Raw genomic sequence first — 21,765 nt, 5'->3', positions numbered from 1 at the left:
TAATGTACTCTGACAGGAAGCTAAGTCTCCTTACATAGGCACAAACACCTCCTATAGTGCATTTTCTTCCACCTGAAACCTTTACTGGTCTATTTTCTTTACATTATATTTTAGCTATCCTGTTTTATCTTATGCATCAATCACTTGTTTTTTGCTCTATTGGATACCACTGGAAAATACATCTAATCAAAACAATATCAGGCTGAAAAATATAACGGTAAGCTTTACCTGGTTTTTCACACTACTGTATCTTTTCAGATGCTTAACAAATTCTGGACGGGAAGTGTTTCGTACAACAATAAGAGCTATGCTTCCATCATCCAATCTGAAAATGACAAAATTCAGTTACAACACTAAATTGAGGCTATTTTGAATAACTAAATCATTCTAAATAACTCATTTATTTGTTGACGGTGTATAAATAGTCAAACCACTATTTTTTGATCATGAGTGTCACTACAAATGAATTAAAACTTCTTATGCCTGTTACCTAGTTCATAATGAATAATCTGCATTAGTGGCTCTAGCATTTCACTTATATCACTGTGTGTGTGTTTTCAAAAGTAAAATGCTTCTTCAATAAAACACCAGCAATAGTTAACTACTACTCTGAAGTGTTCATAACGGTTTACAAATGAAGTTGGCAGTCCTTAAAACAATCCCATATGACAGATCAATGCTATTATCTCTACATAACAGACCTGGGGCAAGAAGTGAAATACAGTTCTTGCTGAAATCTAGTTATCAGTTCATAGCAGAGGCAAAATTTTCACTGGGATGATGCCAACTTCCTTCCATTTAGCATCACACTTCCATTTTGTTTCTAAGTCTCCATCTTTCCTGTAACTGCCTAGCTGGCATCCCAGGATAAAGTGTGACAACAAGACCAGTTGCCACCCTCTATCAATATGCAAAGGAGATGTTAGTCTACTATGCTTTGGGCTGTGGCCCTCAAATTCCTTCTAATTCAATCTGAGCTGTACCACATCACTTGTTAATTGACAGTGCCAAAAGAACCGAATTCTTGCATGACCTTTCACCTTTTCAAGAAGCAGTTTGAGTATCTCCAGCTCTTACTGTCTAGCAAGGCTACAACTATCTTGGATGCCTGAGTGCACAGAGATTTCAAGCACAGCCATCATGGCAGGCATTTTGTCTGGCTCCCTCTTGGACATAATCTCCACACAACATCCAGTCCAGGGTCCATCCTTTCTCTTCTGCCTTCTGCAACCATCTTGCAAATGTCTGCTCTTCTCCCCTGTTTGCATTTACCTAGCTGCTGAAGATCTTGGGTGCGTTACAGACCGCCCAAAATGGGCTGTCTCACGCTGCTGCCGGTTGCTCCGTCCAGGAACCGCAGTGGCCAAACCGCGCGGTTCCCGGGCGCAGCAAGAAAGAAGCGCCAAAATGGCGCTTCTTTCTGTGGCCTGGAAGTGGCGCTGTGAGGCACTAGTCACACATTTGCAGTGTCACTTCTGCCGTGCTACGTCCGGACGCTATGCGTCCGTGACGTCAAAATGGCGGCCCCCGTGTGGACGGGCGCCACCATTTTGTACGGACTCAGTCCGTACTAGGGTTGAGGGGCATCCAGAAGGGACGCCCCTTCTCAACCCTACCACGCCCCTTCCTAACCCTAATACGCCCCTTTGGCGCGTCTGTAACGCACCTTACTCAGCTTCCCTTTCATATACTTTTGAAGAAAAATAGCTTAAAAGTTCTCACTTTTTTCTTGTCAACAATTGCAGTTCCTATGCCTTCCAGTTATTTTATACACTAAGCACTTATTTTCCACACTAAACATTTTGGAACTTCTTCCCTTGCCCACTCATTCCAAATAGCAGATCAGCAAGTGGCTGGAACACAGCTTGGATCAGAGGAGGAAAAACTTTCCTTGTCATCCAATGTAAATTACACAAAGGTCCATCAATCTTGAATAGCTTACTCCCTGGGCATGAAAATGTATTCAGGTGTGCCAATAGATACAGATCTTAAACACATTTGGTAAACAGGGGCCCACCTGGTTCACAAATCACTAAGCTACATTAAAATGTGTGTGAGGTGAGGGGGGATCAACCTTTCTATTTTTTTAAATAAGGGAGACACCCTGAAAAGAAGAGGGACATGGTATGGAAGACTTCAGTGCCAGAACTGAATTTCTGGAAATGTGATCCAGATAAGTAAGTAATTAATTTCATATGCCATCTCTCAGTATGAGGGTCAAAGTGGCACTAGGGATCACATGGCAAACATATGCTGGTTCCAGTACACTAGGGAATTTCAGAAAATCGGCATTGTGCTTTATAAACAATAGCAAAGCTTTTGACTGCACAGATCATGAAAAAACTATGGACTGTTCTTAAAAACATGGGGGTACCATTACATTTGATTGTCCCGATGCATACACTGGACAGGAGGCTACAATTAGAACAGAATACAGAGAAACAGAATGGTTCCCAATTGGAAAGCGAGTCAGACAAGGCTGCATTCTATCACCATACTTTTTTCAACTTATATGAAGAAACAACTCAGAGGAAGGAGGAGTGAAGATCAGATGAAAGAATATCAGGTATGCAATCTAAGATATGCAGATGACACCATAATACCAGCAGAAAACAACAAAAATCTGGAATAATTGCTAAAGAAAGTCAAAGAATAAAGTGCTAAAGCAGGCTTACTGCTGAACATTTTTTAAAAAATGACCTTGGAAGATCTAAAAGAATTCATCCTAGATAATGAGAAAATTGATATAGTCAAAGAATTCCCACACCTCAGATCAAACATAGACCAGAACAGAGACTGAAGAAGACTTCAAGAAAGCAGAAGACTAGGAATGGGATGGGCACTTATGAAAGAACTAGACAAGATCCTAAAATGCAATGATATAAAACTGGATACTGAAATCAGGATTGTCCAAGCAACTGTATTCCCCATCAGCATGTAGAGATGTGTGAGCAGGGCAGTGAGGGAAGCTGACAGAAAAAAAATCAACTCATTTGATATGTGGTGCTAGAGAAGCATGTTGAGGATATCATGCATGGCCAAAAGGAAACAAATGAGTCCTAGAACAGATCAAGCCTGAGCTCTATCTGGAAGCTAAGATGGTTAAAATGAGGTTTTTGTACTTCGACCACATCATGAGAAGTCATGACTCACTAGAAAAAAACAATAACACTAGCAAAGGAAGAAGGCAATAGGAAGGGAGGAATACCAGTTGGATAGATTCAATCAAGGAAGCCAAAGCAGCACTTGCAGGACCTGAGCAGAGTGGTTAAAGACAGCGGGTCTTGAAGATCTCTCAGTCATGGGGCCACAAGTTGATTTCGAAGGCAGTTAACAATAAACAATCCCTTCGTGCCAGATGGCAGACTACTTTCAAAACTGAGAGAGGTTGAGAGAAATGATATGGGTTATGGCATGGAGAGGGTTATCAGGAAGTCTAAAGGGATTCCTTCAAGCCCTCTGGCAGACTCTCAAAAGTACCCAAGATGCATAGCAATTTAATCTAAAATGTTTAACAATGAGGCAGTACAGACCGGCACTTTGTGCCAGCCTAACCGCGTACTAGGGCTGAGTGTCCAGATGCTCCTAGCCCTAGTTTTGACACCCAGCTAACATCATTGCGCATGCCCATCCACACAGCGCATGCCATGATGACACACGCCAGACTCAGCATCCAAATGGCGCTGGCCAGAAGGGGCATCATCATGTCACACGAGCGCACCTGTAACATCCCTTCCAGGAAGCTGCCTAGAGCAGCTTCTTTTGGGGCATGGATCGGTGCCTCAGTGTGCGGCTTCCAGCCACCTGTCTTTACTGCCCCAATGTCTTTTCAACAATTTCTAGCAAGACTACCCAGGCAACTAACAAGAGAGCAAATGAAGGATGATAGTAATTTCTGGATCATATTTTCTCCTCTAACTAGTCATATCCCTCTACTCTTCACGTTTAATACCCCAAAACAGAGTGAGATGCTGATTTATAGCAAATCAGTCCTTTTACCTCAGGGATGGTCAGTACTGGTCACCATTTTATTTATTCCTTAGTATCATGCCATGGCCTGCACCTCTTCCTGCTACTGTGCACAGCTAAAATTCAGTGGCATGACAGTAATTGCAAGAGTTTTCTTTTCCCCACTTCCAGTTTCATGGAAACTGAATTCATGTGACTTTGATCACCACCCTGCTGAAATTCAGAAGCAGCTCTGGAGGAGTACATGTAGCCTGCATATTAGCCATCCCTACTATACCTTCCTAAGGTCATCAATTTCCTAACTCAGAAGATGATTCAACAAGTATGATGTATTGATAATAGTGGTATAGGTCACAAGGGGAGGCCATGAAGGGTTTGACAAAGGCCTTAAGTCTTAACCTTGACAACAAGGTATATACTTAATATGCAGTGACTATGGGAAATAATTTGAACCATATATGTTCAGATGGAATAAGAGGCAGTGGAAAATCAAAGCTTTGTACATTTAATCAATTTTTTTTAAAAAATTACCTATCTAAACTCCATTGCATTCCATATTGGATTATCATATACAGTAGTCCCTCGGGTTACGAAATTAATTCGTTCCGCCGTTCCGTTCGTAACCCGAGTAATTTCGCAACCCGAAAAGGCTTTTTTTAGCGCTGGAAAGCCGCTAGCCGCTAGCTGCTAGCCGCGGTTTGAATTTCGCGCCGAAAAAAAATTCGTAACCCGAAAAAACCTTCGTATCCCGGAACAGTTTTTTCCAATGGAACTTTTTCGTATCCCGGAAATTTCGTAACGTGATCAATTCGTATCCCGGGGTACCACTGTACGTCATTATGATTTGAGCCTTGGGCAATTTTAGGTACTTGCTTCAAGAAAAGCCCACAAGATCTGCCAAAGTCAAGCAACAGGAAAACCTCTGATGTGGCTACTTTGTTTTATGATAAAAACTTCAAGGAAAACACAGAATTCAGTCTTGTAGCACCTTTGAGATTAAAATAAAGAAGCTGATAGCATGGGCTTTAGGTGACTTGAGCCTACTTCCTCCTCATTCATTTGAAGAAGAAGGCTCAAGTCTATGAAAGCTCATGCTCATTATTCTCAAAGGTGCTACAAGATGCCATTGTATACTGATTTTCAAGAATAACATGGCTATGGCTTTGAATTCTATAACCCAATCTTTTCATTGCATTAAATGTTAGTCAATTCATTTTAAAATTAATTATCTATTGTAAGAGGCCTCTAAAATCTATCAGCTAAAGTAGTGAGCTTACAAATTTTTTAACTAGAAAATGTCATAATATTCTCTGATATTTTTACCATGACAACATAGTCTTCCTGTTGTTTTTCTTTCTGCAAGCAGAAGTTCGCTGTAACTTACATTTGGTATTGGTTAAAATAATTAAATCTTTAGAATAAACAGAAATCAATCCAGTAAACTGAAGTCAAATCCACAGAATTAGATCTCCTATTAACAAAGCCCATTGGAGATTATTACTTGATGACCACCATTTAAGTCACCCTTGTAAACTAATTAAATCCCTATAATTATCTAACGATTCTTCTAGGCAGATGACCTCATCTGCCTGAACCAAAAACTGATTACAATTCCTGAGATTAGAGAGTCAACTGCAGTCCAACTCAACCCACTTCATCCTCTTTCCCAGCCTCAGAGGGTCTAGACTGCTCATGACACAAGGATGCATTCTGTGGAAAGCCAAGGTTTTAGGAAAAGATGACAGAGACGTTACTCTAATTCTGTAAATCCTTACTGACCTGGTATTAGGTGCCAAGCCTCTTGGTGCCATTGAGCAGAGACAAGGGATTGCCATAATGCTCACGTTCAGAAAGTGACCCTGGATCCTCTTCCACTCATCAGTGCTATCTAAATATAACATCACACTGTATTACTTCAAGTAGCCCCTTCAGTAATTCTCTTCTTTAAGTGATTAAACTCGAAAACTTACCACATTTAAGGCTCTCTTGATTCTGTCTAAAAATAAACATGGCAGATAGAATAATTAAAAGGCACTGAAGGATGTGAAATAAGTAATCGAAAAAATAATAAGACAAAGTAACTTGTTTTGACTGGAGATAAGATAACTAAACTAAATCTTAAATGAATGAAATGCAGATTTTAAGTCAGATGTTCAACACAGTAGTTGAGAGCAAGTTTCACTTTAATCAAAAGAGTTTCTTTTGATTAAAGTTTCCTAAGGCGGGTTACAGAAAATAATGAAATGGCTTAAGAAAAGTTAAGTTTTCCATTTACAGAAGGTAAGTAAATCACTGTAGGAAAACCTATTCAGTTTTGAATTCAAACAATGGTTCCAGTCAAGCTAACATTCATCACAGTACTGAAATCAGGAACATTTAATTTCATCACAGTTATTTTTATGTTGGAGTGGGGCTACTGTGTGATAAACTGAGTCTGTAATATAAAGATACGTGGTTGTTTCTCACCTATTTTCCTCAACATCTTGCTGCAAGCGTGTTGAAGGCAGGAAGGATAATTCACAGTCTTCTGGCCTAGAGACAGAAAACTTTATTTACTATAGAAAGAGTTTGGATTTTATTTCAATTCCTTTATTTTTGTTCAGGAAGGTAGAACTGGTCAGGACACAGCATAAGATAATATAAATGTCACAGTAAGACTGTACTGTTTTCAAATCATATAGATCTTGCGTCTTTTACGATAAATGTTCTGACGGTCAAGTGAGTATATATCTAGATTTAAATACTTAAAGCATTTCCCTTCCTATACAAGCTAAGAGGTACAGTCCTATGCCCTTGTTGTCAACACCAAATCCCAGTGAATTTAGTGAGACTGACTTCCACTGAACATGTGTTTGTTGCCTAATAATGTGTTTGGATAATCACAATCATTAAATTTTGTAAACAGATAAATGAGCCAGCATGGTGCAATAGTTTGAGCACTAGACTACGACGCAAGATTAGGGTTCAATTTCCCATTCAGCTATAGAAACCCATTGGGTGACCTTGGGCAAGTCACACACTCTCAGCCCTAGAAAATCCCATGACAGATTTGCCTTAGGGTCACTGTAAGTTGAAAACAACTTCAAGATATGTAACAACAATGAAAAAAGCAGATAAATATATTAATCCACCTGTCTTTGTCTAAACTGTACAGCTCCTTTTTCAAAAATACATATACCATTTTTTAAAAAAAATTAAGTCATACTTCAGACTTGCCAGTGTCTTGATCACAGCAAAATCTTTTCGCTGATTTGATGGCATCCATCGATGCTTTTCAGCTAAAGCTAGTGTCCTTGACCCAAAGCCAAACATAGAAGAGAATCCAAAGCGAAGAAGTTTTGATGGACTGCTGAAAGAGCACACATCCACTGATTGTAGATGCCCTGAATTGGTAAGATTAATGCAAACAAATTTATTAATTCGTTCATTTTTGTGCACCTTTTAAATCATCAGAGTTCAATTAAGCTTACACAATCACTTTAAAATATTCAGCATTTTACCACACAGACATCAATAACAATAAAATAATTAAAATCCTTAGAAACCAGGAGCGCTATATAGTCTCACACTATAAAAAGCATATGTGCATACAAAGATCTTACTTGGTTTTTTAAATCCTAAAATGAGGTACTGCTGTCATGGGTTCCTTACTCCTTTACAGGAGGAGATGGGACCTCTTTCAGATCATCTAGCTGAGCTGCCACCTTTCCCTGATTTTAACACCCACTGAACTCACTAGGAAATTACTAGAGAATTTGATGTGTACCTCCCCTCTTCTCCTGGTGATGCAAATCCTATGCAAATGTTCCTATGCAAACATGTGCACACACATCTAGTAAATGGAAAATCAAAGAGTGTGGGAAGAAAGAAGATCTTTAAAGGAAAGCTTTATTCTGAGCAAGTAATCTACATGACAAAAGGGTATCTCAACATGAAGGCTCATTCCCACAGGCAATTACTTAAAAGTTACAAAGTTACAACAGCCTAGGTCATATTCAGCTGAGGATAAAAAGAAACATACTTCCCCGAAATATCTACTTATATGCACTATACAAGTGGAGTATGGGTCCTGGATATTCTTGGGGAAGGCTGGGATTCTAGACCTGTGTGGTCCAGACTATGACCAGAACTTTCCCTAAGTGCGTCAGGTACTTCATTCCCAAAATCTCTCTTTGTCTTCCCTTTGTTAGAGTCTCTGCTTCATGGCACCACAAGGTTTTTACTTTTCCCTGGGAAAGCATCTCAGAACTTTCCACTTTTACACAACAGGCCATTTTCATTGGACGATTTATTGTTTCTTGTGATTTCTGTGACTCCTCTGTTATGCTGGGCCCTAATAAATGTAACTTAGCCAAACACATCATTAGCACTTTGTTTACCTGGAGGGGAGACTATACCCCAATGGGGATGCCCATTATCACAACTGGCATAGGGGGTGAGAATAACAACTGGCAAAAGCTCCTTTGCCTACTTCTCAACAGTTCCCTCAAACACCTATTGCAGTTCCCATTCAACAGTGCTCAAACCTCTACAGAGCATTTTCAATGGTAAAGGAGGCTTCACACTCATAAAAGCACCTTAACATGTACAGATGCATTATATGTGGTAAGTACACAGTTTTTACTACATGGAAGTTATACGTAAAGTTGACAATCTGTTGGAAGCAATCAGTCTGTGGAGGTTAAGTAGCACAGGCACAAATACAGTCAGCTCTCCATATCCATAGATCCTCCATCCATAAATTCAACTACCCATGGCTTGAAAATATTCCACAGCCCCAAGTAAAAAATCCAGAAAGCAAATCCTGAGTTTGCCACTTTATGTAAGGGACACCATTTTACTATGCCATTGTATATAATGGAACTTGAACATCCATGATTTCGATAGCCACAGGGTGTCCTGGAACCAAAACCCAGTTGATCCCAAGGAGGCACTGTATAAATTTAAACTTATCTGTAGTACATATGACTCACATCTCCTCCTGCAAATAAAACATTGCTTATTTTTAGCAAGATATGTGTAGGTAGTCGATTACAATATTCTCAAACAGGGGTCATTCTAGACACTAACAAGCATGAAGTCATTATAACACTATGAATTCACACTGAAAAAGGAATCCTAAACCTCCTGTTAACATTGTTTGAAAGGAAGTTGTACCATAAATTGGACACAAATGTTCCTTCCACTATTAACACACAGGCAGAAGGAAAAATGTTCCACCCTATTTGACTCCCATCAGATCAGATTAGAAATTAGGTCCACAATTGCTTTTTTGTGCAAGAAAAGAGAGGATTAGCAAATAAACTGATGGAAGCATCTCTAACCAAATACCAAAGTTCACATCCACTTGCTTTAAATGTCACTCTTCCATAGGCACAGATGGAAAATGTTGACTAGGAGAAATAATCTATACTTCTAGACTGTGTGGGTATTACCAGGCTTCTAGTTTGAATTATATAACTGTTATAAACATCTAAGAAGTATAATCTTATTTTTAATAATCTTATTAAATTTTCGACCATCCATGACATGAAAATGTTCAAATATATATAAATTCCAAAAAGCAAACCTCAATTATGTCATTTTATATAAAAGACATCATTTTACTATGTTATTTTATTTAATGGGACTTGAGCATCCATGGATTTTAGTATCCATGGGGTCCTGTAACCAAACCCCAGCAGATAACAAGGGCTCACTTTATATTAGTTGTGCATATTTTCAAACCTGATGTTATTTTACATAATTAATAAGGTTCAGTTCATTTCCTATTATTTTCAAACACAGAGTTCTTACCCAATATTATATGCAATGTTGCTGTTAGTACATGTTGGACTCCATTCAGAGTATGTGCCAAAATATTTGTAGAACCTGTAAATATTAAAGATAGGTTACCAAATTAAAACAAAGCGAACATGACTACATCATACATGAGGATATTTCAAATTAATCCAGTAGGCATGAAAAGTATAAGAGTTTCCTTTCTGATAAATTATTGATCCGAGGTATTAGAAATCTTTAACTATTTCAATTTCCTCATTGTCTAATTTGAGTTTTTGTAGATCCTCTGTGGTTATTATTTTTCTTCATGACCAACATACAATTCAACTGAAATTCAGTTGAATTTGCCCTCCAAGTGTTAACCCCTTATTGTGTAAAGTTTGCTTTTATATTGTAAGATCCCTGCCTTGTAGTCTTTAAAATAAATCATGCTCCAAACCTTTTGCATTATCACCATGGCCATAGTCATGAACAGGAACAAAATTCTACAGCTAAATGGCCATTAGCCAGATCCTAAACACATTTATCTAATGTATCTAAATTCCATTATATTAACATCCAATTAGATCACCGCACTACACTCGTATAGCACTGCTATTCCACTTTTACTGCTCTGGCTGCCTCCTGCTGCATTCTGGGACTTGCAGTTTAGGGAGGACATTTAGAATTCTCAGCCAGAGTGCTTAGGCCTCATTGAACTACAAACCCCAGAATGCAACAGGAGGCAGCCAGAGCAGTCAATGTGGAATAGCAGCACTATTAGAGGGTAGTGCTTTAATGTGGCAAGTAAATGTAGTTTGAACCATAGCATAACTTTAGCTGAAGGTCTCCAGTTGTCCTTTTGAATCAGGAAGATATGCTGTGTTGAAAGTCTGTGAATTAATACTTTCAAATCTGTGCAGCTACTGTATTCAAGGTAACCCTATACATTTTTCCTCTTTAAAACAAAGTGAGTTTTTTTTTTTTTGGACAACTAGTTATCGTACAACTCCATCATCTAATACTTAACATTTATTTGTCACAATGTGTGATAAATGTGTGACACAATTAGTAGCAATGTAACTAATGTATAAACATGTGTCTGCATGTGACTTCAAGTCCTCTGTCAACTTATGGTGACACCATTAATTTTTCATTTTTTCTTAGCCAAGGAAAACTCTGAGGTGGTTTTGCCAGTTTCTTCCTCTAAAATATAGCCTACAATACCTGGTATTTGCTGGTGATCTCCATGCAAGGACTGTACTAACTAGGACTGACCCTACTTAGCCTCCAAAATCAGACAGGATCTGGTATCTTCAGGGTATTTAGGCCTCGACAAATAACTAACCAAAAATAAAGGCTACCTGTTCCTTGGAGGTCATGGATTTCATACTTCCACAGTAACAACACAAATTAAAGATTGTTTATGAGTGGCTACTTAAATATTAAAATGATTGGTTTCCTGATAGGATCAACTCTTAGAAAAATCCCCAGTCCAAGGATGTTAGAGAGGACAAAAAAAATGTGCAGTTCGTGCGAAAGATGAAGGTACCAGACAGAAATGGGGGGTGGGGAATGTCCTTGGAAGTGCAAGCACTCCTCCAGAACAATTAACTTAATTAACCAGACAACATGAATATTCATAGGTCTGTTAATGTCTTCCACATCCAAACAGATAAATCTGATGTAATGACTTCTTAGTCAAGCATATCTAAGAGTCTCATGAAAATTGCACCAACACCATGGTTCTCTGCCCAAACTATCCCTGAAACTAGAAGTCTCATAACAATATTTTACTTGGCACAAATTAATTGGAAGCAGGAATTAAAGCAAGTGAATGATTCAGGGTTGTAAGATTTATAGTTAATATATGAATGCTACTTTCTTTTAAAGTAATTAAGCTGCTTTTCCCCATGCTTCCAGTGTCTCTCCTCTTTATCCAAATCCCTTTGTACAGCTGTACATCAGCTGTAGTTCCCATAGCAACAAACACTGGAATCTAATGGCCAGCAGTACCACCGCGGCCTTCTTCTGTCTGAACATTTATTTGACTACAGTGCAAGAACAGGATACATTGACCTAGCAAAATCTTCCTTCCTGTTGATTGCCAAAAAGAGCTACCCGTGTGTATGTGTGTGTGTGTGTGTGTAAGCACAAAATTACAACTTAACACATGCTATTAAAATTCAGGAGTTGGGTCTTTTCCTTAAAACACTCACATTTACAGTCAACTAAACTCAGGTTCTGAAAAATACAGTGGACCCTCCACATTTGTGGGTTTCAAATTCCGGGTTTTGACTATTTGCAACTTTGTAGCTGGTGCTTAACAAGGCTGACCTCTTCATCCCCTCCTTCTCACCCTCTCCCTCCAGCCAAGCAAAACATTTTTTAAAAAAGCATACAATAAAAATGCCAAACCACACAAATTCAGTATTTTTTAACAATTCAGTTGTTGTTGGCTTTGATTAAGCGTGGCTGTTGATGCTACATTGCAATTTCTTTTAGTCTTTTTGCATGGATATTTGTGCTTTATATCAGCAAATTAAAGTCTATTAGAAGTCCTTAACCCTTTTCTTATTCTTTACAGGATAATTTTTTGCAGGATCATTTCATTCAATTACATATTACAATACAGAAAAGTCAAAGCAGGTTGTGAGTAAAACTACATGATGGTGCAAATCTAATGTCATTTTTAGATTTAAAACCCCAAATTTCTACAAAAATTTATGACCCTCAATTTTGCAAGCCTGTGCCATGTTTTATTATTTTTATTGCTTTTAATACAGTTTAATTAATGTATTTTCTGGCATATAAGACTACTTTTTAACTCAAGAAAATCTTCTCAAAAGTCAGGGGTCATCTTATAGGGCAGGTGCTGAAACTTCCAAGCTAGACTGGGAGAATCTGCGGTCGCCGCATATGGTGGGGGGACTTCAAAAACATCCGTGGCTGCACCCCCACTGTATGCGGCGATTGTATGAAAGCAGCAAGGGCAGTGCTGTACAAGTACAATAGGAGAAAATCCACTCACTAGGATTCGTGGAAAGAAATGACTTAACACAGCCCTGATGACGAGGTGAGGGGGTGTCTCACTGGGAAGGTGTAAGTGAAGGGCGGAACAAGCTGCAGGCATCCAGGATGCCTGGGGTATCGAAAAAGAGCCATGTTTGTGCTACCGCTCTGATAGTCTTGGAGACAGGGAGGGCTGGGCAGGCAGGGAGAGGTGACCAATCCAACCAGGCTTTCTATACAACAAGTTTTCCTGCTAAGTACCTGCATGTCATAAGCATTTGAATTAAAATTACCATATTGAAATCAAATCTGACATTTAAAAAAAAATTATTTGGTATGTGTTGGAAGAGGGGTAGTCTTATACGGTGAGTATATCCCAAACTCTATATTTTAACTGGAAAAATTGGGGGTCGTCTTATACGTCGGAAAATACGGTATGCCTTAATGGCAACTTTTGCATGTTTTATCTACATTGTATTTGTTTTAATCTCCAAGCAATCTTGAGTCCTAGTTTAGTATAATAAGACATGATATAAAAAAGATAAACAAAAACAATTACTTTACAGAGTTTAAAAGGTCTAGTATAAAAGCTATGTTGAAACGTGTTCATAGTAACAACAAAAAAGTTAACTTACAGAAAACTAAGCACTTATGGGCTGTGCAGAATAAGATGCATGGAAAACTTCCATCTCATATCACCGAGACTACTTTTATCGCAACTACAGTGACAAGTGAATGTCAGAGTAATAGCTTAAGTGTTTTGTAGTTATCCAGTGTAATGAATACTATTTTATACTTCCTGCTATCTCATTTCTGGATCATTTTCTTCTAGCTTGTACATAATTTTGAAAATGTTCCAGTAGGTATGATGGTTTTTTAAAAATGTTCAAAGTCAATACAACAGCCAAAACAAGATAGAAATTAGTATTTTTTTTAACCAAAGAAGGCAAACTTATATAATAGTTCTAAAAAAAAGAATGAAACACAAGGTTAACTGGCTTCTTAACAGAAAACATCTGTATCAGTGCTTCTCAGGCTATTTGATGTGGGTGACTGGCAATAATTTTTTACCCAGTGTGCCAGGGACTAGCACCATATTTGTGTTCATTGCCTAAAAATTGTTTCTTTCTTTCCCAGGAACTTGCCAGAAACCAGCAGCCAATGGCATGGGGATTAGGACCAGTCCAGGCACCATTACTTCGAATATCACTGCTCTAAACCACCTTTACAGATTATGAATGACAGGAAATGTTTAATACCTATGGATGTATTAGATGGGGACTGGTACCCCATTCAGGACTGTAGTTTCCTGCAAACATATTCCTGCAATAGATCCTAGAGTGCTAGGTTAAGTCTGGTCCCATTCAATCATTGTTCTTAAAATGAAACAGAAATTAGATTTGCTGTCTTTCCAACCATAAATAGTCCTCCAGTCAGGGCTAAAGCTTGATTTTTCCAAGCTAAGTATGAACAGGATCCCACACTGGATTTGCACGGGTCGAACAGCAAATTCCAATGGACACAGAAGGAGAGGCATGTTCTCTCTGCAACTACAACATCCTGTAGTTGCAGAATGTACAGCATTCTCCAGATCATTAGGAAAACTCTGGAGCCAGTTTTTTGACATCTCCAAATGATGCAGTGGACAATGGAGAAAAAAGAAGTTCTGTTGGAGTGGTGCTGTGTGGCCAGTGCCACAATGGATTTAGTCTCTCAGAGAAAAGAGCTAGCCAAGGAATACAAAAGATAGTGGTGGGGTGGTTTTTTTAGAATGAATATTGTATTATGCATTTTAAGACCATACAGCCAATATAAAATCTGGAAGATATTCTATGACATAATGTCACAAATACTATTTACAGCTGTCCTCATATTTACTATTCTAAACGCTCACCTGCTGGTATTATTCCAAGAGGAATTTGTGCTCTAGTTGGCTCAAGTATATCATTACGGTCCCTTCCAGCATCAATTTGGGCCCTAAGCAAAAGACCATGAGCGACCTCACTGGCAGTCCCATCTCCACCAACACAGACCACCCTGAAGAAAACAAATTGCAAGACTTATTACAAGAAAAGTTTGGTGCCAAGCATTGGTGTGTTTGTTTATTTATTCATTTCAAGGATTTATATCGTGCCGTTCTCCCACAATGGGATTTAAGGCTGGTTACAATAATTTAAAAAGACAGAAGCAAAAATGTTAATTTACAAAAGTTAAACATTTATTAAATATTATTAATATTAAAACATAAGATAAAACACAGTTTAAACCAGCACAAATAAAATTCATCCACTAAACACCTGCCTAAATAAAAATATCTTCAGCTGCCAGTGGAAAGAAACCAGGGAGAGGCCAATCTGACCTTCCATGATCATGAAGACCATTCACTTGGGATTTTTTCCATGACTTAAAAGCTCCCTTAAAAGAAGTAAATCAATTTAAAATGCTCTTACCCATTAAATAATGTCAGATCACATTCCTTAAGTAATGCAACAGCATGTCCCTCATATTCAGTAACTGTGAAAACATAACACAGAATCAATTAAGAGATTTTTGACACAAATGTTCAGCATCTTGAATTAAAAACAAAATCCTGTCTTAAGAAGATCGGCTACTTAGTGTGACCATTGGGTATTTTGGCATCTTCCTTGGGGGCAGCAGAATGGCATGCCAAATACCAAGTTCTCCTGACTTTCAAAAGTAGGCCTGCCATGCAGTCTGGGGCAGCTGCAGTTTTAAAGTTTTCCCATGGGCACACACAAGCAATCATGGGGTTTTCTGCACTACGGACATAGTTTTTATTTTTCCCTTACATTATGGACCATGAAACAATGTAGTGTATATAATGACACACTTGTTGTTGTCATGCAACCTTAAGTCATTTCTGACACAAAGCAACTCTTGGGTGAACCTGTCATGGAGTTTTCTTGGAAATATTTGTTCGGGAGGTGGGGGTTGCCCTTGTCTTCCTCCAAGGCTGAGACAGTGTGACATGCCCAAGGTGATTCAGTGGGTTCCCTTGGTCAAATGGAGATTTGAATCCTGGTCTCTCTAAGGCCTAGCCCAACACTATCTACTATGCCACACTGGCTGTTCATTACATGCTTACAATTTTGTTAAGATAAAGTCCATGTATACTTCCTTATAGGTATAAATTTTCAAGATATATTTCACATATAGAACATTAGTTATTGAACTACAGCGTACAAGAATAAGCTGGAGATACATGAAGGATACTGGGTGATTTGTGGAGGTCCAGTCTCCCAATGCTTAACAAAAGGAAAACAAAAATAATTTTGCTCCATCTAATTTGTGCTGTTGAAATACAGAATGTCTGAGGTAGCCAGGAGTGTATTTTTGAAAGGGCTGTGACCAATGTTTATTTTTGCATTTTAAAAAATCCATGAATGTGCTCAATTCTAAGTATTTGTCCTCTGCATCCAACTTTAGTTGGCAGATCAAGAGACTTTGCTAAAGAAACAAAGTATATTTTGAAAAGCCTGAAGTTTGTCCAGTTTCCTTTTTCTCCTAGGTGTCATTATTTCATCTCATACAACTGAATGGTCATTGCATCAGTTAATACAGATTTCAGGCTTGGTCCATGGAAATAATAAAGCTGGATACCACCAGCAAAGCTACTTGTTGGTCTAGCACATTGGGAGACCAAAGTTCAAATCCCTGCTTGGCCAGAGCAACCCACTGGATGACCTCAGTTAAGAAAGGAAAAAACATGACAGGGTCACCATTAATTCAAAAACAACTTAAAGGCACACAACAACAACAAACCAGCAACAAAAGAATGTAAGACAGGATGGTGGCGGCACAAGTATACACCAGTATCTGTAGCCTCTGGAGGAAATGAATCTGCCACTCTACATTACGGCCTCTGTTTATCGATATCTTATGCAGTAAACGCCAGCAGGAAAAAAGGAGAAATTAACTGGCACACTGCAGATGGCATAAAGCATCATAACCACATTTAGAATTTTCTAGGGCATCTTTGCCAGAAGACACAGCCCAGCTGCATCCACTCATCAAAGATTTTTGCTGACTGACATGACACTTCCAGATGGATTTTTTGTGTAAGAATGTGCATTATTATATGCAAGATTACATTAATCTTTCATGCTTGTCTGTCTTTTGTGATAGTACATTTGTTCTTCTCCTGTGGTTTTAAATACTGTTAAATTCATTTTTCTGGCTATGTAAAAATAATCTAACATGTCTGATGTTACTATTTTTAAAAAAACAGCTAAAAGTGTCCTTAAAATGAGTAAGCAGAGTAACATATAGGATAACAGAATTGTTCTGGCTCGGAGCTGCAAATAAGAAACTGCATCTGCAATATAGCACTGTGGTCTCATCATGTCATACATGATATTCTTTCTCCTGCCTCTTTCTAAGCCAAAAAATTATGTCCATAGTCAACAAGGGGTAGCATAGGACTGCCACTAACATATACACTGCCTCTCACTTTCTCAAGATGTGAGAAAGTGGTATGTTTGGGATGCTCTGATCCATAGGCATATCCATTTCATAGAACCAGAGTGGTGTAATGGTTTGAGCATTGGATTAAATCTCTGGAGACCAGGTTTGAGTTCCCACTCGGCCACAGAAACCCACTAAATAACTCTGGGCAAAATAAAGCGACTTACCACTCCTGATTTCAAGCCAAATTCAGACTGCCCCCTGGTTTTATCGCATGGCTTTTGCCCCCAAAACTGCCATCCAGGTACAGCTCGGCTCCAATACTGGTCCCTGAACTCACTTCGGCAGCCATTTTTCCAAGTCGGAAAGCTCTCAATTTTGAAAAATGACCACCAAAGCAAATTCAGGGACCAGTATTGGAGCCGGGCTGTACCCGGATGGCCGTTTTGGGGGCAAAACCCATGTGCTAAAACCAGGGGAACAGCCCAAATTTGGCTTGAATTCTGGTGCAGTAAATTGCTTTATTTTGCTGTATGCTAAGCTCCTGAGTCACACACTCTCAGCCTCAGAAAAAAGGCGATAAGGAAAATAAAGGAGGCAACAGAGGTAAGAGGAATTAAGATCAAAGGGGACCAATTTAAAATCGAGGGTTTTTGCAGATGATATCGCAATAACTTTAGAGGACCCTCTAAATAGCATTCCCAAATTGATGAAACATATAAAAGACTTTGAAAAGATATATGGATTTAAAGTAAATGTGGAAAAAACAAATATAGGGCCCATACAGACAGGCCAAAATAAAGCTGTTTCGGGTCACTTTGGAGGTATGCTGTTAAAATGATGCATGCGTCCTAAGAGTCTGGAAGCCACGCCACACTCCAGTCCTCATTTAAACAGCATACCTCCAAAGTGACCCGAAGCAGCTTTATTTTGGCCTGTCTGTAAGGGGCCATAATTATGAAAAATATGACACAAAAGGAAGAAATGGTGATTAAAGACATGATGGAATTTAACGTAACAAAAAAAAATAAGCAAAATATTTAGGCATAGTAATAACAAACAAAAACTCCGACTTAATTCGAATAATTATGAGAAAAATGGGATGAAATAAAAAAAGATATGAGAAAATGGAAGGATTTAACGTTGTCTCTATTGGGTAGGATTTCAGTAATCAAAATGAATATAATCCCAAAACTACTCTTTTTGTTTCAAGCAATCTCCATAATTAGACACGACAAAATTTTCAAGAACTGGCAAAAACAGCTTTCTGAATATATATGGGCCAGGAAAAAAACAAGAATTAAACAGAAGTACAGTCAGCCCTTGGTATATGCAGGGGATCCGTTCCAGACTATCCCCCCGCGTATGCCAAAATCCACATATGCTCAAGTCCCATTGTCCACAATGGCGGCGCGCGTACACACATGCCACCACTCAGGACAAAAGTCCCTCTCCTCTCCTCCTCTTTCCCTCACTCCCTCCCTCCCACCTACCTACCTACCTTCCCTCCTTCTTCCCCTCCCTGCTTACCTGTTCGGTCACCGCATTGCCTCTTGTCTGGCAGGCTATTATACACACACACACACACACACACACACACACACACGTATACACTCACAGAGAGAGAGAGAGAGATACACAAAAGCCTGCAGACAAGAGGAAACAGGAATTGGGTGGCAGCTAAATCTATCCTTTATATATATTCAGGTGAACATTGGGCAATTGACTGTGAGGAAATGGGTTTCCAAGAAACTGATCTTGAAACAGATAGATATAATTGTACTTAGAAAGAAATCTTAAGAATGAATAAGGTTTGAAAGAGTAAATAATTGGTAAACTATAATGAATAATATACTGTATATACTCATGTATAAGTCAACCTCATGTATAAGTCGAGGTCAACTTTTGGGAGCAGAAATGTGGATTTTTATATGACCAGTGGATAAGTCGAGGGTCAGTCTTAAGAGGGCAGCCCAGCTGGGGAGAGGCTCTGGGATGATCAGCGTCTCTCCAGCCGAGCTGTCTTCTTAGAAGGAGGGAGCCCAGCTGGAAAGAAGCCTGCGAGGGACATCCTTCCCAGGCTTCTCTCTAGTCAGGCTGCCTTCTCATGAGGCCTCCTCATGAGGAGGGAGACCAGCTGGCGAGAAGCCTGCGAGGGATGCACGCGCGCCCTTCCCAGCCTTCTCTCTGGCCGGCTTCCCTTCGCAGAAGGGAGCCCGGATGGAGAGACGGCTGCAGGGCGAACGTGCGCCCTTCTCAGCATCGCCCCAGCTGGGTGCTTGGTCGGTGGACCCCACTGACCCTTGTATACGTGTACCCCAGGATTTTGGGGACCATTTGGGGGCAAAAATTTCTCGACTTATAGTTGAGTATATACGGTATTTGACACAGATGTGACATTGGCAGCAGAAATACAGTCAGCCTTCCTTATCCACAGATTTTTTTATCCATGGATTCAAGCATCCACAGCTTGAAAATATTTCTTTAGAAAGTATAATTTCTAAATAGCAAACCTTAATTTTCTATTTTAGATAAGAGACACCATTTTACTATGCCATTGTATTTAATGGGACTTGAGCATCCACAGATTTTGTTATCCATGGCAAGCCCTGGAACCAAACTCCAGCAGATAGCAAGGACTCACTGTAATGCAGTATGACACTGCTCTAACTACCATGCTTCAATGCATGGAATTTTGGGATCTGTAGTTTGTGGTGGCACCAAAGCATTCTGACAGAGGCTAAATAACTCATAAAACTACAATTCACAGAATTCCACAGTATTGAGCCATGGCAATTAAAGCAGTGTCAAACTGCATTATTTCTGCAGTACAGATGAGGTCAGAGATATAGAGAAGTACCAGCACAATGTTTTAATTTGTTGTATTTTTTGTCTTATGTGTTTTTTTGGTTGTTTCTGCCTTTCTTATTTAGTTTAGTTTAGCTCAATTTTGTTTTCTTTTATTTGAAATGCAGTGTCATTGTTTACTGTTCATCAGATTAGCATAAAATGGAATAAAAAATTAATATTAAAAAACAACCTGGTTTGGAACCTTTTTAAAAAAAAATGTTTTAGGGACCTTTTATTTGAAAACTATTTAAAAGCTTTAATTCCTTAATTGTGTTAGTGTTATTTTTTTTTGTTTTTATTTTTACCTGTTTTTAACTGCAACTCTTTTAATGTTGTTGTGAAGTGCCTTGAATTCCAGTCTAGGAATATAAAAACACATGCACACATATTCTGCCTTAAAAACACTCAGAGGAGCAGTTGCTATTTTAAACTATCATATTTTTATTGGTCTATTGCTCTGTATGTTACCTATGCTTTTTTTAATATTAAGAATTAACTATATACTTTAGAAATGCATATGTGTTCTTCACCGGGTGATTTGACTACTTTATTAAAAAGGATTGTTTGGATTAATGAAAGTATCTTTAACATAAGTGAAGTACATGTCATTTGCCAAAATAACCTCTAGGAGGAGTGTTAGGTAACAAACGTAGCAGTATGCTGTCTGCAAGATGTTACAGACATTATTACATGGATTTAACTTTATCCGCATTTAAAAATAATAATATAGCAAATTCACTTTAACTAGGAGTTACACCAGTGCTAGTTCCCATGGAATCTTTCTTTGTTAAATTACTTAAAAATTTGCTTGATAAAAAATATAAGAAGTCAGAATAACTGAAATGTGATTTAAATCACTAGTTAAAAATCAGTGCTGTTTCCAAACATTTCTAATGAAGCTATTTTAAAGGCAAACAAAACTAGGGCCAGAATCAAAATATGGCTGGGGCATTAAAATAAATAAATGAAATGATAAACAGTTCCAATGATTCTTCAGTGAAAATTCTTAATTCATGCAAACCTTTCTAGATTTCTCCTGAAATGTGGAATAGCCTTGCCCTCCTGTGTATCTGTTTTCTAAAACTACAATAGTCAGCACATCACCTCACAGTTTATCAACTCTGAAAGCACTTTCACCTGTTGGATCAGGGAAAGGACCCCGTAGCACTAGTACTCACTCTCAAACATGATTTGGTCTGTCAGACCTGACAGAGACAATCTGTACTGCAAACAGAAGAAAAGGGAGATCCCATCCTATACCAGGACAGAGACAAGATTTTTTCCCCCCTATACTTAGCCCTAACTGCCCAGTACTCTCCAAGTTCATTCACAGATAAAGTCCCACTAAAGTCTATTTGAGCTGCACCACAATCCTGTGTGTATCTACTCAAAAACATGTACGTAATGCTGCTGTCAGCTTGTCTTCTAAGGAATAATGATGATATAAGACCCATCTTACACAATGTGCTACATATTGCTAATTGTTGTGCTGGGGTGTGTGTGTGTGTGCATGTGTGTTGTAATCATATAAGTTTTATCCTGGTTTTATTTTTTCTGATTGTTTAATTATGTTTTTTAGCTTTTGTATTTTGTAGATTAACATTTTTTTTAATCCTTGTAAACAACACTGAGTCCCAATTTGGAGGAAAAAACAGGTCAGAAATCACAACAACAACAACAACAGGGAATAAGGCTGAAATCCCGTACACACTTATCTGGGAATAAGTGTATAAAGAATTACATCTTTAT

The 21,765-nt window shown here is 38.6% G+C and overlaps 1 protein-coding gene across 3 annotated transcripts in view; it reads right to left on the bottom strand.

Moving 5' to 3' along the window:
- The window catches only part of CERKL (ceramide kinase like), a 52,706-nt gene that overhangs the window by 3,886 nt on the left and 27,055 nt on the right, over positions 1-21,765 (bottom strand). For all 3 annotated transcript variants that reach the window (XM_042455362.1, XM_042455369.1, XM_042455379.1), the window contains 8 exons: positions 15,192-15,255; positions 14,636-14,778; positions 9,766-9,840; positions 7,175-7,352; positions 6,436-6,501; positions 5,940-5,965; positions 5,749-5,857; positions 229-325 (listed from right to left, as the gene is read on the bottom strand). In XM_042455362.1, the coding sequence (XP_042311296.1) occupies positions 229-325; positions 5,749-5,857; positions 5,940-5,965; positions 6,436-6,501; positions 7,175-7,352; positions 9,766-9,840; positions 14,636-14,778; positions 15,192-15,255 (758 nt within the window). The remainder of the gene's footprint in view (positions 1-228; positions 326-5,748; positions 5,858-5,939; positions 5,966-6,435; positions 6,502-7,174; positions 7,353-9,765; positions 9,841-14,635; positions 14,779-15,191; positions 15,256-21,765) is intronic.

Source organism: Sceloporus undulatus, chromosome 1 (assembly GCF_019175285.1).
Source record: "Sceloporus undulatus isolate JIND9_A2432 ecotype Alabama chromosome 1, SceUnd_v1.1, whole genome shotgun sequence".
Classification (NCBI taxonomy): domain Eukaryota; kingdom Metazoa; phylum Chordata; class Lepidosauria; order Squamata; family Phrynosomatidae; genus Sceloporus; species Sceloporus undulatus.
The sequence above is the reverse complement of the archived record's forward strand: the minus strand, read 5'-3'. Positions and strand labels throughout refer to the sequence as shown.